A 17,562-nucleotide genomic window follows, 5' to 3' on the forward strand; every position below is an offset into this window, starting at 1 on the left:
TTGAGTTAAAAAACAAACTAGAGAGAAAAGACCAGAGTATATGTGTGTGTGTGTGAGATTTTATACAGGAACAAAGTTTATCCCTTAAAATTAAACTCTTAATCCCTTTACAACTTTAATTACGAGTTGATTTTGCGCACTATTTTTGTTGTCAGAACTCTTAATCCTTTTAGAACTAGATAATTTGTTGTCTAGTTAGATCTTAATTACGCACTAATTAATTACAGTAGTTATCAAACTCTTAATAGTAGATAATTTGGTCAAAAGTTAGCTCTTGCTCCTTAGTCTAATTTAGAAGTTAGATTTTTTCGTTGTCCGGTTGATGCTTAATTCATTTATTTTCCAGTTACAAGTTGGATCCCAAAATATTTTTAACATAAAGCGAATTGGTTGATTTTAGTTTTGTGGTCCACTTATTTAGTGACACGCCCTTTTAATTTAGTTATAGATATAAATTACATAATCCGAAAAAGGAGTAGCACTCGAGATCCATTCTTTTAACATGGGATTCCTTTTAACACTTTTTTGTTAATTTTTTTTTTAATACATAACTTGTTTACTATCGAGCAACGGTTTAAATTTTCACCATCTCTATGTTTTTGAAGTATTTTGTTTTAACGTTTAACTAGTACTATACAAAAATGTTGTGACCAGTGAATTTTAGTCGTCCAGTCATGCGTTGTTGTGGTTTGTTGTGCTCATATATAAATTATAAAATATGTTTGAAGCCATATTAAAATTGATTCGGTCAAATCTGTAGTCTAAATAATGAAATATTTTTATACATATTAATACGCAGGAAAGCAAGCATCATATTAATATGATAAATTGTAGTCTTTTTGTTACATTCTGATAGTATGATCCATTTATATTGCATGAGTGTCTATGAACATTGTGGATGTGGTTCAGCCATGTCACCAAAGGTCAAGTCAAATAGTCAACACTTTGACAAGATCTACCTCAGCAAGGCGAGCAGTAGTCGACCGTTGGGCCTCAAACTTTGAAAACATTCGGTCAATGGACCCTGGGCCTTGAACCACGGGCCAATCTCCAGATTCAGTCGATGGGCCTTGAACCTCGATCTGATCTTCACAATTTATCGATCGACGGGCCTTGAACATCGATCCGACCCCATCACAATTTGTCGATCGACAGGCCTTAAATCTCGATCCGACCCCATCACAATTTGTCGATCGACGGGACTTGAACCTCGATCCGACCCCATCACAATTTGTCGATCGACGGGCCTTGAACCTCGATCCGACCTTTTCACAATTTGTCGATCGACGGGCCTCGAACCTCGATCCGACCTTTTCACAATTTGTCGATCGATGGGTCTCGAACCTCTATCCGACCTCTTCGCATCTTATCAATCGACGAGCCTCGAATCTCGATCTGACTTCTTCATAGCTTGTCGATCGACGGGCCTTGAGCCTCGATCTGACCTTGTCACAGTTTGACGATCGACATATCCTGAACCTCGAATCAATGTAGTAGCAAATCATCAATTGATGAGCTTTGAGCCTTTATTCAAGCAATGAAGAGCTATGGTAGGGCTCTTCGAGTGACACTGGGCTGTAGAAGGGATTTTGGAATGGTTGATGGAAAATTAGTAATGTCTTGCCCACTAAGGCAAGACCCAGTTTGAGGATAAAAGAAAAAGACAGCTGGAATGGTACAATTGCCTTTATAGCCTATCATTCTTGGATTATTCAACAGGAAAGGTACACTTGGCAGTCGATCCAAAAATATAGGGATTAGGGCATCATGACCTAATTTGGCAGGATTCTGACCCACTCTAAAGATGGAGGCCCAACAATGTACCACCTGGATGACTTAGTGATATAAAAAGGAGGCAATGACAAAAAAGAGGTAAGAACTGACGGTAGCTCCTTCCCTACCATTGCTCAAGATTCTCTTTCTGGACTGATTTTCTCTCCCTTCTTTCTACCCTTCTGCATTCTTCACATTGCTAAATGGTATATTCCCATACCTTCTTGACTCTTCCAGGACCCATGCAGAAATAGGTATCTACAAACATGATATGATATTACGGGTTATACCATTACATCGAATCGCATTAATTTGAGATACTAGAATTAGTAAGATCTGAGATATTTTTATGTGGGTTATAAAGATATAAGATTTATAATTTGAGATATTAGAGAAAACATTTAAATTTATTTAATATAAGAATATGATGCTCCTCCCATGCCGCCGGATTTGCTTTTGTTTCTGTTCCAGACACATTTGCTTTTCTTGTTCTCTTATATGGGCTTCTATATAAGTTGTTTGGCCCAAAGCCTTATATAGTTCCCTTTTTGCGCTCTTTATACAATTGAATTTACTATATATATATATAAGAATATGATGTCCAAACATGAAGTTTGTGAGAAAAATGTCAGTTTAAAGAAATATATCCTTTTAACCCAACAAAAACCCACTTAAATATAAAGAAGAGAAAAAGTGATAATATATATAGAAATGACGACTAGTCTGAAAAATTAATATGGTGTATTGATGTTTTATGTATGTATAGAGGGTATATACCTTTGTTTATACACAACTGATTTGTGATGGTTAGTTTTCTAATATTAAAAAATTGTTCAGACATTAATATTTTTTAAAAAAAAAAAAAAAAAATTCAAATGCATTTCTTAAATATATTTTATAGCTTTTAATTTTGTTTAGACAATATTATTCTTAAAAAGAGATGTGAAAGTGGTGAAGGAGGTGATAGTGGCGGTACTGAAAATGACAGTGGTAGTGGTAGTGGTAGTGGTAGTAACGGTGGTCGTGGTCGTGCAGTATTGTGCAAGGCGGCAGCCAATGGTGGACACAAGAATTTTGTTGAGAGACAAAAAACAAATTTAAAGATAAATTTTTTAAATAAAATAATAATTATAAGAACCTAATTACTTAATGAATGAGAGAGAGAGAGAGAGAGAGCCAGATTAAATTGGCTTTTTATTTTGTTTCATTAGGTGGAATCAATTAGAAAAGAAAGGAAAGAGAAATTTTTTAAACTATTTTGGGGTTCGGATAAAATAAAAAATAAAATAATAATAATAATAATTGGTTTCCACCTATTTTGCCCACCCAAAACTTTTTGCACAAAATAGGCCAAAATATGTTATTTTTATTTGACTATCCTATTTTATTCAACTAACTTGTTTCTATTTATTTTTGAATAATTATCTTTTTTTTTTTTGTGAGTTGTCAACGAGTATTTTTATAAATCTTATTTCTTTTCTTATTTTATTAAAAAAAAAAAAAGATGACTGGTATCTTTTTTTAATATAATCCACTGTCTTAACAGTGTATAGACATAAATAACGAAAAAAATAAAATAATAATAACTGATTAGGATGTTCAAAAATAAAAGAAAAAAATATTGATATTTAGTTGAGCATCGATCCTCTCTCTAATCATGTCTAATTCAAGATCCATAAATTGGTTGTGTTATTTTTTTTTTTTCACCATTCATTGCATAATATTTATTTTTTAAATTCTAAAATATATAAGGTTAGTTTTAGTAAATAGTATTACCTTTTTTTTTAACTTTCATCACACTCAAACTAACAAAATAATATTTTCTCATAACTTTATTGAAAAATTTTCCTGCTCACTAAATGATTTTCCTTTCTTTCACTCTCACTTTTTTTATCGTAAATTCCTATCTAACAATACGAACCCAGTATAAAAAATCAGGGAGCAAGAATATATGATGAGTATTTTAAAATATTGGGAGGGGGCATTTCTTAAATTTTAATAAAATACATAAGTGATAATACAAATAAAAAAGTTTCCTTGCGGCAGTAATAAATCAGTCCTAATTGAAATTTCAATGGGGTATAGAATTATAGCTCACACAACCGCAAAGTGTTCTAATCCCTCGCCCTGGTGTTGGGATTCTCAGAATTCTTTAGGTCTCAACCGTAGATCAGTGAAAAGCCCAAGTGCTCGGGATTGGGTTTCCAAAATCACGATCCTTGCATGCACATTATGCTATGTTTCAGGATACGACACAACACTGATATATTGACATTTTAAATTTTTAAAAAGTAAGATACAGATATGATTTGGACACAACTAAATATATGAATTTTTATTTATATACATATATTAAATAATTATAATATAAAATTTTAATTCATTTCTAATTTTTATATTATAATGACTTATATATATATATATATATATATATATATATATATATACACACACACACAGTTATTTCACTACTTTATCATAATAATATTTTTATTTTAAATGAACAAATATCATTTAATATTTTACTTGTGATCATATGTGTATAATATCAATTTTTCTTATAGAAAAAAAGTTGGAATACTTTCGAATGTGTTCATATTATTTTCAAGATTATCGGATAGGTTTGTAAACTTTAATAATTCGTGAAACCAATAATTATAAATTTACATTAATCCCATATCTTAGAACTTCAAGATTTTCTCACATCTATAATGCATAAATAAATAGTTAGATATAAATATCTCAATCTGTAATTACAAATCTTGTTGAGATCAAGCCAAATATCAAGATCCTTTTTACCGAAGAACAACGTGATAAACTGAAACTGATTTCTCTCTCTTGGCCTTTTGCACACATAAAACTTTTACGTGTTGTATCATTAATTGTACATAATTAATGGAGTATATGCACTTTTATAAAGGCAGAGAGATGACCAATTTTTCTTTTAGTAACATAATTCTACTTTCCATCAAAGTAAGGAATAAGAAAGGAAAACACTTCTCCAATAAGTAATTACCAAAAATGTAATTATAAGTTGACCAAAAATAAATAATATTAATTGATATCTATTTATTTAGCCATCAAGTAATATGTCACATGTCCAAATTATATGGGCCACAATTAAATAAATAATCTTATAAGGTTTATGTTAAAAATGTTTAAAAGTGCGGTCTAAGTGTTCAAGAAATGTCGGCGAAGTATACGAAAGTGTCCAAAATAATAAAAAATTATTTTTATAAACGAACACGTATATGAAATGTCAAACACGTGTTCAACGAGTACGTCTCTTTTATAAAAGTCTCCGTGCTTCATCTTTCCCATCATGCACATTATGTGTCCATGAGATTGCTTTAACAGTTTTTTTTCTTAGAAAAAACATAACTCTTGGATTCTCACCTTCTTCATGATTCTACAATATTTTGTTTTAACTCCGTACCAGTAGTGTGCAAAAATGTAGTGAATTTTAATAGTCAACTCAACTTAGGTCACACGTCCTTTTTGGTTGTTCTATTCACAAGTTTTAAAAAATGTTTAAAGTCATTAAAATTAGTTGTCTAAAATCATATGGTCTAAATAATATTTATGAACAATGCATAATATTGAAGTGATGGATTCTAATGATAGTATGATTCATTTTAGGGCATGATAAGTAATTATAAAGTTATATAACACTTTTCAAATGGGACAAAAATAAGACAATAATGATTATAATATTAGACAGTAAGACGTAAGTTTGAGAATTTGGAGGAAATTAAACATCAAACATTTCCTCCAAATTGTATGGGTTAATAATAATTGTATTTACGCTTATGTATTAGTAAGAATTTAAAACTATCACCAGTAACCATAATAAATTTGCGAAAAAAAAAATAATAATAAAATAACCTTAACACGACCTTACATTGGTTTTTGGAGCTTCATGGATTAAGTCATAAATCCAAATTGTATACTTTTAATGGGCTCAGTCCAAGTTTAAAAGATTTATTTGGGCTTACTTCAACTGTTTTAGTGCCTGATCCTGTTTTGAAAACTTTATTTGGGATTGCTCGAGATTAATGAGTGGGCTTGATCCAAGTCTCAAAGTTTTTTTTTTTTGGTAAGAAAAAGAAGTTGGTTCAGTATCATTGAAAAAGGTACAGATTTTGCATCACGCCTAACTAGGTTTTCTGTCATTGAAATTTTAGATAACGCAACCAATTATGTACGTGCAATTTTAGGATTCTATTTGAAATTGGAATATTTATCATGCAGATAATTGTAGATAGTAACGTCATTTGATGGACATTTGATTGGTGGACTGTGAGTGACCTACATGCATGGAAACTTGAAAGAAATTTTGAGGTTTCAGAAAGCTAAAAAAAATTTCTGTCCCGAGAGTTGGGCACTCTACTAATTATGTCATTGATAGTTCTTCGCCTAAATGATAAAAACTGTTGGTTTCAGGTCATTTTCTATTTGATGACGTGTTTAATTACACGTGTTGCCTAAGCTGTATTACGCCATTGATAGTTTTTCGTCTGAACGATAAAAACTGTTGGTTTCAAGTCATTTCCTATTTGATGACGTGTTTAACTACACGTGTTGCCTAAGCTGTTAGTTTCAGGTCCTTTCCCTTTCATATTTAATTGTACTTAATCTGCTTTTCTTATTGAAATACATTACGAAAGAAATTCATACTAATTTGATGGCATATTCTGCATTAAATTTGCATAAATTTATTTTAACTTTTAAATTAATTGTTTAAATAAAAATCCAAGGTGGATAGACGTCTTTGGACCTGCTAGCCACAAAATGAATTTGTGCTCAAGGGATGGATAGAGAGCCATAGATCATATGAGACCAAGCAATTTAGTTGCTATTTGGACTAATTAATTCTAATGTGCTTTTTAGGGAATATCCATTGTTGCAGACACAGAAATAGAGAAAATGTAGTCTAATGATATTTTCTCTTCTTCTAAAATAAAAGAGCATTATTCAAATTAGACTTAGAGGTAGAAATGAGTGAATGAGTTTAGGCAAAATAATAATAATAGATAAATAATTAATTAAATAAATTTACTATGGACCTAGTGCAGGCGGGCTAAGTTTTCATTTCATAAAATTATAAAATTATTATATATTTTTTAGAAATTTGAAAGAGCCTGTTAACAAGACTATTCACAAACATATCTCACTAATATCTTGTAAATTCTGAATTGTGAAAAAATATTGTGACTAGTGAATTTTAATGGTCCATATATGTCGTACGCTCTCCTGGTTATTCTGCTCACAAGTTCTAAAATATGTTTAAAGTCTATTGAAATTGGTTGGTTAAAATCATGTAGCCAAAATGAAATATTTTTCTGTATGTATACATATTAATGTGTATGAAATAAAACATCATATTTATGTGATAGAGATCCATTTATATTGGATGATTAGTTAATATGACATGATTACGGATTATAAAAATCATATTTCATCTAGTGAAATTTAAAATTTAAGATATTAGATAAAACTAAAATCATTACAGTGTTTATTTAAATCTATTAGAAATTCCAATATTGATAAGATTTACCATTTGAAATATTGGAGAAAACTAGACAACACTTGTTTGTTTAAATGTACCATTGATATCAATACCTTCAGACTACCTGGTAAACAAGTTGTCCACATCCCCTTCTAAGATGTACTCCTTTATTAGGCCGATGGCTAATTCGTAGAAGAGTACTCAAATATTGTGCTTTCAGAATAGAATATGCATGCACGAAGTCCAAATTTGGACCGTCTAATGATATTATAACGAGAAAGCTGAAAGCTCATATGTTACTCTGCAAAAATCCAATAGGCAAATGTACCTTAAACAAAACCTGTATGGTTGACTATTTTACAAGAAATCACGAATATATGGCAAATTTTTTTTTTTTTTTTAAAGAGATTTGAACAATTTCTCTTTCACTTTAAAAAGAAAGGAGATATACTACTAGTGTAGTATGAATTAACATTGAATATATAAAAAAAAAAAAGTTTGATTTGATTATATAGTAATAAAGCAAAACAAAAATAGTTTGATTTGGTTATATAGTAGTAATAATGACCCACAAATAAAGAAAATTCAAAATGCAAGTGGTTCGGAACAATTTTAATATGGCTCGGTAAAACTAGATTATGGTCTAAGTTGGTCAGATCACTTGACAGAGAAGAAAATGAATTGAACAACCGAATTATGGCAGCGGGTATTTATAGACATAAAAGTGCCTTTTTGGATTGGGTATGTCTCTTCATTACTGGGCACAACCATTTGTATGTCTTTGTTCAAAACCAAACACATCCACTGTAATAAGTTGCAATAGTTCACATGGTGTCTTCATCACTAGACACATCCACTCCAATAGGTTGCAATGGTTCATATTGAATAAGTTGTGTCCGTTCGATTGTACATTTTCAATCAACACACCCATTCACGCATGTATTGTAATCCAATGCATCCTTTCAGTTTATTAATCATTTGTTCAACACACAGTCACTCAGTTTATTGGGGGCGGAGGCGTTGGTGTGTCAGCGCGTTGTTCATTGTGCTATGTATTTGGGTTTTTCTCGTTTATGGTTTGAGTCGGATGCGCTAGTGATTGTGAATGGGGTGTTGCGTAGGGAGACTTGTCCATTGGATATTGCTTCCATCTGTTTTGACATTTCTTGAGACTTGCGGATTTTTTTGTCTGCTACTTTAAGTCATGTGTGTCGTCAGGGTAATCGGGTGGCTCATGCGTTAGCAACGCTATCGAGGCCTGGGATTGGATCGGATCAGTTTTTGTCTTCTTTACCTCCTTTGGTCGTACCTTTGGCTGCGGAAGATGTTGGAGCATTGGTTTTTTGTGTTTGTCTTTGCCAAAAAAAAAAAAAACCTTTGTAGCTCAAACTCACAAGTTAACACGATTTCACATTCTCATGTTATCCTTAGTTTGTAACCGATCATCAACCACATTAAACATTAAGAATACATTAAAGGATCGGTAGAGGCTATATTAAATAATCTGAATTTAATTTGAACTTTGCATGCAACTTTTACACTAAGATATTTACGTTGTAATCTAACATGAAACACATAGGCACCCAACTATATATTAATTGCAGACAAGTTTCATTCACAATTGAAACATTAATTTTCAGAACTAGTTTCCAACATATAGAGGTATTAAAAGACTTTTAAGAAAAGAATTTTAATAGTTCATATAAGTCATATGTTCTAGTGGTTGGCTTGCTCACAAGTTTTAGAATACAATTAAAGTCATATTAAGATTGTTTGGTTAAAATCATGTAGCCTAAGTGACGATTTTTTATTTATTTTATATATATACATATTAATTTGTATGAAAGAGTATCATATTGATGTGATGGAGGTCCATTTATATCTTGGTTAAACTGGTATGATTATTAGTTATAAAGCTATATTTCATAAGTTTACCATTTAAATACTAGACAAAACTAAATCTACAATTTACCATTTGGGATATGGGAGAAAATTAAATATGAAAATTCTTTATTTAAATGTAATAGTGGTACAAATTTCATATCCAAAAATATGAAAACTCAGCAGAAAGTAAAGATCTTAGTTGCTTCATATTTTCTAATACCATGAGAATGGATTGTTGATTTATAACCTAGAATGGGTCAGCTTTAAGGTACAAGTAGATTCAAATGGAAAGTCAGTCGCCTTTATTCTTCAAATATTCGCTTATCTTCTTCATTGTTGCCTTTTGACTCTCTTTTGAATTTGTCAAAAACACTTAATGGATTAGTGGTCACTTGAAATCCAACTAATAGGCAGGAGGTAAATCCTGGAAATTTTGTTCTCTGCACAACAGTACTAGTTTTGGAACCTTTACATTCTATCGAGGGATGGAGAAAATTCTCACCGTGGCGGCCCGCCCACCCCAGCCTTGGGGCGATTTTGGAATATTAATTAGGTAAATGGGGATAGGAATGAAGCTTCTTGAAAGCTTTGTTGTGACAAGAGACGTAAAAGATAATATATATACCAATTACGGAATATATTAACCAAAACTAATGGTTGGCACATTCCACCCAAAAAACAAACACACCCGCTCTGAAATCTAGCAAAATGCCAATTCTACCATTCCAGTGTCCCTTGACTCAATAATTTAATTACACGTTTCACTTGACTCGGTAAACTCTTATATTTTTTGTTTTTTTGGTTAAAAGGGTAAGCTCAGTAAACTCTTATCTTGGCCGGGAACAGTTTTATGTTTCCAACAATTATATCGATAAAAAGTAAGCAAATGCAGTTTTATCATCCAAGTGGTTTAATATTGGTAATCTTCCAATGGATATGTGCAATCATCAATAATATCGGTAATCTAAATAAAGAATTTTCATATTTAATTCTTCCAATGGATATGTACAATCATCAATAATATTCTTTATTTAAATGTAATTGTTGGTTAACATGGCATGATTATTGAGTTATATCTTATTTTCATTATATCAAATCAATTTGATATATTAAAATGGGGAAGATTTTTCATTTGAGATGATATATTTCATATCGATAAAATTTATTATTTGAGATATTGGAGAAAACTAAATAAATAAATCTCTCCGAGATACGAAGTTCATACAAAACGAAAGGTCGAAAATCAGAATAATTAATAGGAGGGCACATGCCTTATAAATAACAAAATCTAAAATCAATTCCTTTAAAACTATGCTATTAATTTTGTTAGAACTAATTTATAAATAAATTTTAAAAAATATTTATCAATGCATATCACTTGTTCGCTTGACACAATAAACTTTATGTACAGCACTGTGAAGACTGTGAACTGCGTCCACGTTTCATAATCATGATATCAACTGATAAAATAGATATAGATTTTGTATCACGTTTATTTTATTTTTTATTTTTTTTCCTGTATCACGTTTAATTGGATTTTCAATAATGGAGACGTATATTAGCTCACGTACACAATCAATTAGGTACAAAAAGAAACCTGAAGGCTTAATATATATGCTCGAGTTTGTCATTAATATTGGGTAACAAAACTTTTGAAAATTTGACAATTAACTAACAAAAACGTAAAAGATAACAAATACAACAGGTAAATGTACCCTTGATTGTATGAGCCCTCGTAACAAATTACGTATACATCCATAACACTTTTTATTTCATTAGTTCAAAGGTCTTGATTGTATGAATTAGCATTGAATACAAAAGTTTAACGACAATACTTGCTTACTCATCAGGTGAGTAAGAAACTTATACTCACCATTAATGTAGCGCATTACTAAATTAATAAGTGTCCTTACAATTAAAAATAAATAAAAAATAAACAAATCTAAGGACACTTAAAAATCTATCATATGATTTGCTCCTTTGACATGGTCAATACCAACACATAAAGAAATGAATTCATATACCACTCAAGACCCTTGTCCATCTTTCTATAAAGTTGCTGGAGAAAAAAGACAGCTGAAACTTGAAATTAAATGGGGCTCTATCTATGCATAGATGAGAAATGAGACTCCTATTGACTAGACAGTGAAACATCATGAGAACTGGAATGACCCTCCAATTTGAGAATTACCTGATGGGGGGTTGATTGCCACCCACAGGAGAGATATAGTAATTACAATCAAACATGAAAAAGAGGGAGGGGAGAGAATTATTATTTGATTCGGATTTATTTGGGTTTAATCAGATAGCTATTAAATTTTTTATTTTTTATTTTTTAAAATGTAAAGACACTTGTCAGTTTAGTAATGCGCCACATACGTGGTGAGTATAAGTTTCCTACTCACCAGTGAGTAGGCAAGTATTATCCAAAGTTTAATTTGATTATACAGTAATAAAGCAAAACAAAAGTTTGATTTGGTTATAAATTAGGAATAAGGATCCACGTATAAAGGAAATTCTTAAGGGTAAATTACACTCACACCCCCTAAGATTAGGTCATATTTCAGCTAGATAGAGATTTTGGTTTTAAATTTTACTTATATTTGAATTAGTGGTTTAGCATTTCACTTACACCCCCAAATGTTAATTTTTGGTTGGGTGAGAGTACTTTTAAAGTGTTAAATGACTATACTACTCTTTGACCAGGTGTTGACTATTATTGTGACCAAACTACCCCCAACATACAAAGCAATATCCACGTCAGCCAAATACTTTACACATAAGCCATCTTCTCTCTCCTCCAATCTCTCTCTGCACAGACCCATCCGATGTTACCAATCACCCTTTGTCACCATCAACGTTTTGATCGGCACCATTTTCTTCACCTCTAGCCTAGTAAACCAGAGGCAACAACCACAAACCCAAGAAAACCCACATCAACAACAACAACCCAGACTCCCTAGCTCGCACCCTAACCAGCGTCACCTACAGACCCAACCTATCAACCAAACTTCTTCATCCTTACCAGCGTTACCTGCAGACCTAACCCATCAACCAAATTCCAGCAGCAAGCTCTCATCAACTAATCTCCGGCCACAACACCTGTCCATCAACAGATCCAAAGAACCCAACCCATCAACCAAACTACAGATCCACAGAAGCTAACCCATTAACCAAATTCTTCATCGTTACCGGCGTCACCTACGAACCCAACCCATCAACCAAACTCCAGCCACAACACCTGTCCTGCCACCATGTAGATCCTCAACACCGCCGACTTCGTCCCCAACCTCACCCTCCACCGTCTCATCCGATCAGCCGTCGGAATCTGACCTCTCCTCCCTCCAAACTACCTTATCCAATCTCAATGCAAAAAGTAGTTCAATCGATCAGAAAAATCAACAACCATGCCGTTGATTGCTTGATTTCTCTCCGCAAAATCGTTGACTTCGCTAAGTCCTCCGACGGCTCACCGGGCAGTAGCCCGTCAGCTCTTTGTCCACAACTGGTAAGTTCATTATTGCTGAAAAATTAGCCCAAACACGAAAAATTCACCCAACTCACCGGCGTCTTCCAAGTTCATTATCATCGCCGGTGGTTTCTTCAGAGCTCTATGCCGCCGCCGCCACTTCCCTGCCGCCATTCAGATAGTGAGGTAGGGATGTGGTCGGTGTGAAAGTGAGGACATAACATGATAATTTAGAGATAACTCAGATAAGGATGAAATGAAATCAAATGGCTATCAAAATGACTGGCCATCAGTAGTACTGTCCTTTGAATCTAACAAAAATAGATTTAATTATATGTTTTGTATAATTCATTGATTGAATTTTACCAAAATTCCAATCCAAAATGTGGGTGGGTGAAATCATTGACGAGGAATCTGAAGAGGATTGGCCTGCAAGGAGAGGAGAGAGAAGGTGCTGATGTGTGTGTTTGAACGGTTAGGATTGCTAGGGACCATAAATGATGTGGTTGTCTCGGGATTACGTGTACAAATAATATACTGTATATATATACATACACAGAGGGGTCTTTTTGTCATTTAAGAGTATATATATTTTGTATTAAAAAATTGAGGGTAAAAGTGTCAATTCACAGGCAAAAAATAAATTGGGGCGTAAGTAAAAGTTAAAATCAAAATCTTCATCTAGCTGAAATATGACCTAACCTTAGGGGGTGTGAGTGTAATTTACCCAATTCTTAATGCAAAAATTCCACCAAGGTTTTTGAGAAACTCAAAAATGGTAAAATAAAATAATAATAACAAACCCCTTCCGCCAACCTGGATGTATAAAATCTCAATTAACTCTAAAGAGTTAGCTTAGTTAGAAAAGACTTTTAGTTGAAAAAAGCTTTGGTGTGGTTATGGTACCTCATGAAATATCAAGTTTCAAATCGATTATTACCAGGTGCAAACAATTTATTAGGAGCCAAACCAGCGGACATAGTCTAAGCTTTACTTCATTCGTATGAAAAGGGCCTTACACGAATTCCGTGAATTAGTCAAAATAAAGCTCCAAAGACTCGAGTTCGGGTGAGGAGAAGTTTTGCCTATATTCTTCGTTTTTTCTTCCATTTCAATCTAATTGATTTAATTTCAGACTAATAATTAAAACAGATGTATTGTTAGTTTAACAAGGTCTCAGGTTTCAACTTTTGGATCCCAAGTTTGAGCCCTAGTTCAAACAATATTTATAGTTTGCAGATTACAATGTAACCACGAGTTCAGAGGGTGCTTAATTGGAGCGATTCCGATCTCTACCAAAAAATAAATAAATAAGCTAATTGATCAAATTTGTAAAACTATTTTGTATTTTAAGTCTAGAAAATGAATTGCGATCCTTCTCAACTTTCAAAATAGAACTTTAATAGTTCAAGTTTGAAATTAGAGTCCAGTGGTGTTTGGGCCTATAGTGTTTTTCTTTTAACTTTTTTTCCCGTTAACTAATGTCTCCCAAGGCTTTACCCGACTAATTTACGGGACTCGCGACCCCTATACGGATCCGATAAAGTTCGGATTATGTCCGTTGACATGGCCTAAATGAATTGTTTTGTCCCATAGTGCTGCAATATATAAGGGTAAAGTGTAATAAATTTCCTAAACAATCAGCAAAACAAGAACACAAAACCCTCATAAATTAAGTAGTGCCCCTGAACTATTTAAAAGTGCAATTTAAGGACAAAATCAAAATTAGTTGTCACCAAGGTCACTAGAGATGTTAGATTACCAAACTACCTTTTAGAAAATGACAACGTTTGATTGCCCAAAAAAAAAAAAAAATGAACCCTGAACTATTGCCTTTTTGCAAAATAAAAATAAAAATAACCCTAAACTACAAATGGCCCCTTAAACTAATGTTTTGTTATAACTAAGGACATACCAATCACGAAAGACAATTTTACCCACTCTTATTAAATTGATCATTACTTAATAAATTATCTTTATTATCCTTGTCTAAGTATATATATTTTTTTCTTAGTTAATTAGTACTCACAAGCACACATGCCTCCACTAAGGCTTGAATCATTGATCTCCCATTGGGAAGTAAGGGTGTGATACCGCTAGGCTGGCCACTGGCCCGTTGATCTTGTCTAAATATCAATTAATTATACCATTTACCTTGAAAAAAATTCAAAGCTACCTTAATTTTATTATTTGTATCAATTTATCATAACAATGGGGAAAAAATAAAAATACAGTGTTGTAAAAAATTTATTCATTTTATAAAATGATTAACTTATTATTACAACTTTACTATTTAAAGTAAATTTTATTATACCCAATTTAAACTTCTTTACATGGAAAAAAATACTTTTTTTCATACAAAATATTAATAAAAAATAAGAAAATACTTAAATAAAAACCCTTTTTTCATATATTCATGAAAATTTAAAAACTTACTTAAACTTTAAAAAAAAAAAAAATTCTATTCAAGATTTTTATTAAAACAATCAATTTTAAGAATTAACGGTAAATTTATGCACATTTGATGTGAAAAATGTCATTAAAAAGTATAATTTTTTTCATATTTATTTTATGAAAAAAAGTATATTAAGTGTAATTCAATAAGAAATGGCATTATTGTCATTTAATAAAAAAAAATGTGATAATTCATGGGCTATTGTATACAAAATATAGTTCAGGCATTTATTTGCAAATTTGGACATAATTCAAGGGAGTTATTTACACTTTACCTTTAATATTTTAATGGTAATAAAGGTAACATTGTCATTTCAAATTATAGCCTACGCCACCGGAAAAATTAAACGAAACAGTGACACCGAGTGTTTTTTTTTTGGCCAAAAAAAAAATGATTTTTTTTTTTTTTTTTTTCGCACTTTATATATAATGAAACATTTTCCGGTCTATTTATCTTTGTTTCACAGTCGTATAAACATGTACAGTCATCAAATAAAAAATTTCACTGCTACAGCATTCTCAACACAGAAGTAGTGTATATTAACCCTGGTGGATTAATGAATCACAATCTAAACTTTGGTCAAAAGTAATGTTAAAAACATGAACCATATTCTTTTAACCCTGGTCATCTAGACTATTTTGTTGGCGGCCATGGAAAGTAAGAATCTCCCTCTCTCCAACTCTTTTAAGTTCTATATATGATAATGTAGCCCAAATTTCCTGAAGAGAGAGTGAGCTTCAAGCCAATGAAATATATATATATACCCACACGTACACACATATATAATGTATCTATAGAGAAATTACAACTGCTAGTACAACTTTGTTTACGGTAACTAACTTTAATTTCCCCCTCACACCACATATTTTGATCAACACAAATTAACATGTCTAAATACAAACTAAAAACAAAAACCAACTGATCATTCATATTATTGGTAGATGAAAGCCTTGATATGAGACATCAATTCATGTGTTCGAAGTTGAGAGAATTGAGAGTTATGTAGGACTTGAAATGCATGCCCCACACCTTTGTAAATCACCATCTCCACCTTCTTGCCTGCGTTGGCCATGGCAGCGCAGAACTCAAGGTTTCTATCCTTCAATATATCCATATCCGATATGAAAACCATTGTAGGAGGAAGTTTCAGATCACCCAACATGGGTGCACCCTTTGCGAGAGGATTGCACCATGGGTGGTCCCGGTTAGCCCCGACTGGTAACGATAAACGCCAATAGGTATCAGAAGCTGAGAGACTCAGAGCTGAGTTAGGAGGTTGAATGGCATGCTTTTCGGATTCGGTACGTGCCTCTCCTCCAAAGAAAGGTTGGATCAAAATGGTACCCTTTAGACACAATGGCTTCAAAATAGTGGAACTAAGCTGTGTAGCCACATAGTGAGCTATGTTGGCACCAGCACTGTCACCAGCTAGGAACATGCTTGACATGTTGCATTGACTTAACCACCATGTATGCTCACTACTCCCCTTCAGAGCTTGTTGTTTCACCCACACCGCAGCATTGACACCGTCCTCATAAGATGCAGGGAGACGGTTTTCAGGGGCTAAACGGTAATTTACAGACAAAACCGCGCAACCTGCTTTAGAAGCAAGGTTAGCTAGGAACTCATGGTAACAAATCCAAGAGGCTGAGCCAACACAAAATCCACCACCATGGAAGTAAATGAGCAAAGGCTGCAGCTTCCTGTGGCAGCTCGGGACATAGATTCGTGCCCATAAATTTGTCAATTTATCGATCACTATGTCCTTTGCGGTCACACCAAGCTCGGCAGCCAGTGTACTAGAGACAGTGGGGACGATTGGAGGCCTTTCGATGCGTCCATCCTTGTAAACTCTGATAAGCCCTTCAATCTCTTCAATCACAACTCCGAGATGGTGATGGTTGTTGCCTAAAAGGTCATGCCTTGGATCGAAAGAAATAGTACGTCTAGCCATACTAATTTTTTATAATAGGAATGGAATTGATTGGTATGAAGTGGTATACATGAATGTGAGTACATTAAGGCCTTCTTATATAGTGGATTGTGAAAATAGAGCCAAAGAGAATCTAAGGTTGAAAGTGGAAAGAACTGAAGCTTCCCTTTATCTAGAACAAGTGGGAAATTAGGAACTTGTCACCAAATGTAGTCAAGTTTAGACTAAGAGTGCAAATCAGAAGTCTGACTATTGCATTATCATATGAACAAAAAATTTGCAGCATCTCACCGACATAAACGAAGATCGTTATCATGTTCTTATCTGTTACAGCACTTGATGTGTACTTTCTGCAATTAGGAAATGGATAGTGATACAACTTGCTCTTGATCAATCAGCTGTCATGAATCATAATATGCCATTTCTACGATTATGTCGGTGGCTCCAGATGACCATCAAGGAGACTAGAGCCAACTTGTTTTTATGAAGTAATCAAGGAATGTTACAACTTTAATTGTCTAACAGTAGGCTAACTTTCA

The 17,562-nt window shown here is 32.9% G+C and overlaps 1 protein-coding gene across 1 annotated transcript; it reads right to left on the reverse strand.

Moving 5' to 3' along the window:
• Positions 1-15,861: 15,861 nt before the first annotated feature.
• On the reverse strand, positions 15,862-17,071 carry LOC132267447 (probable carboxylesterase 17). The gene has a single exon (XM_059768610.1). It carries the CDS (start codon positions 17,042-17,044, stop codon positions 16,022-16,024), a length of 1,023 nt encoding a protein of 340 aa, XP_059624593.1. The 5' UTR covers positions 17,045-17,071; the 3' UTR covers positions 15,862-16,021.
• Positions 17,072-17,562: the final 491 nt, after the last annotated feature.

The sequence above is a fragment of the Cornus florida genome, unplaced genomic scaffold, assembly GCF_030987335.1.
Source record: "Cornus florida cultivar Cherokee Brave unplaced genomic scaffold, ASM3098733v1 CherokeeBrave_3.0.0_Hap2_Chr07, whole genome shotgun sequence".
NCBI classification, from domain to species: Eukaryota; Viridiplantae; Streptophyta; class Magnoliopsida; order Cornales; family Cornaceae; genus Cornus; species Cornus florida.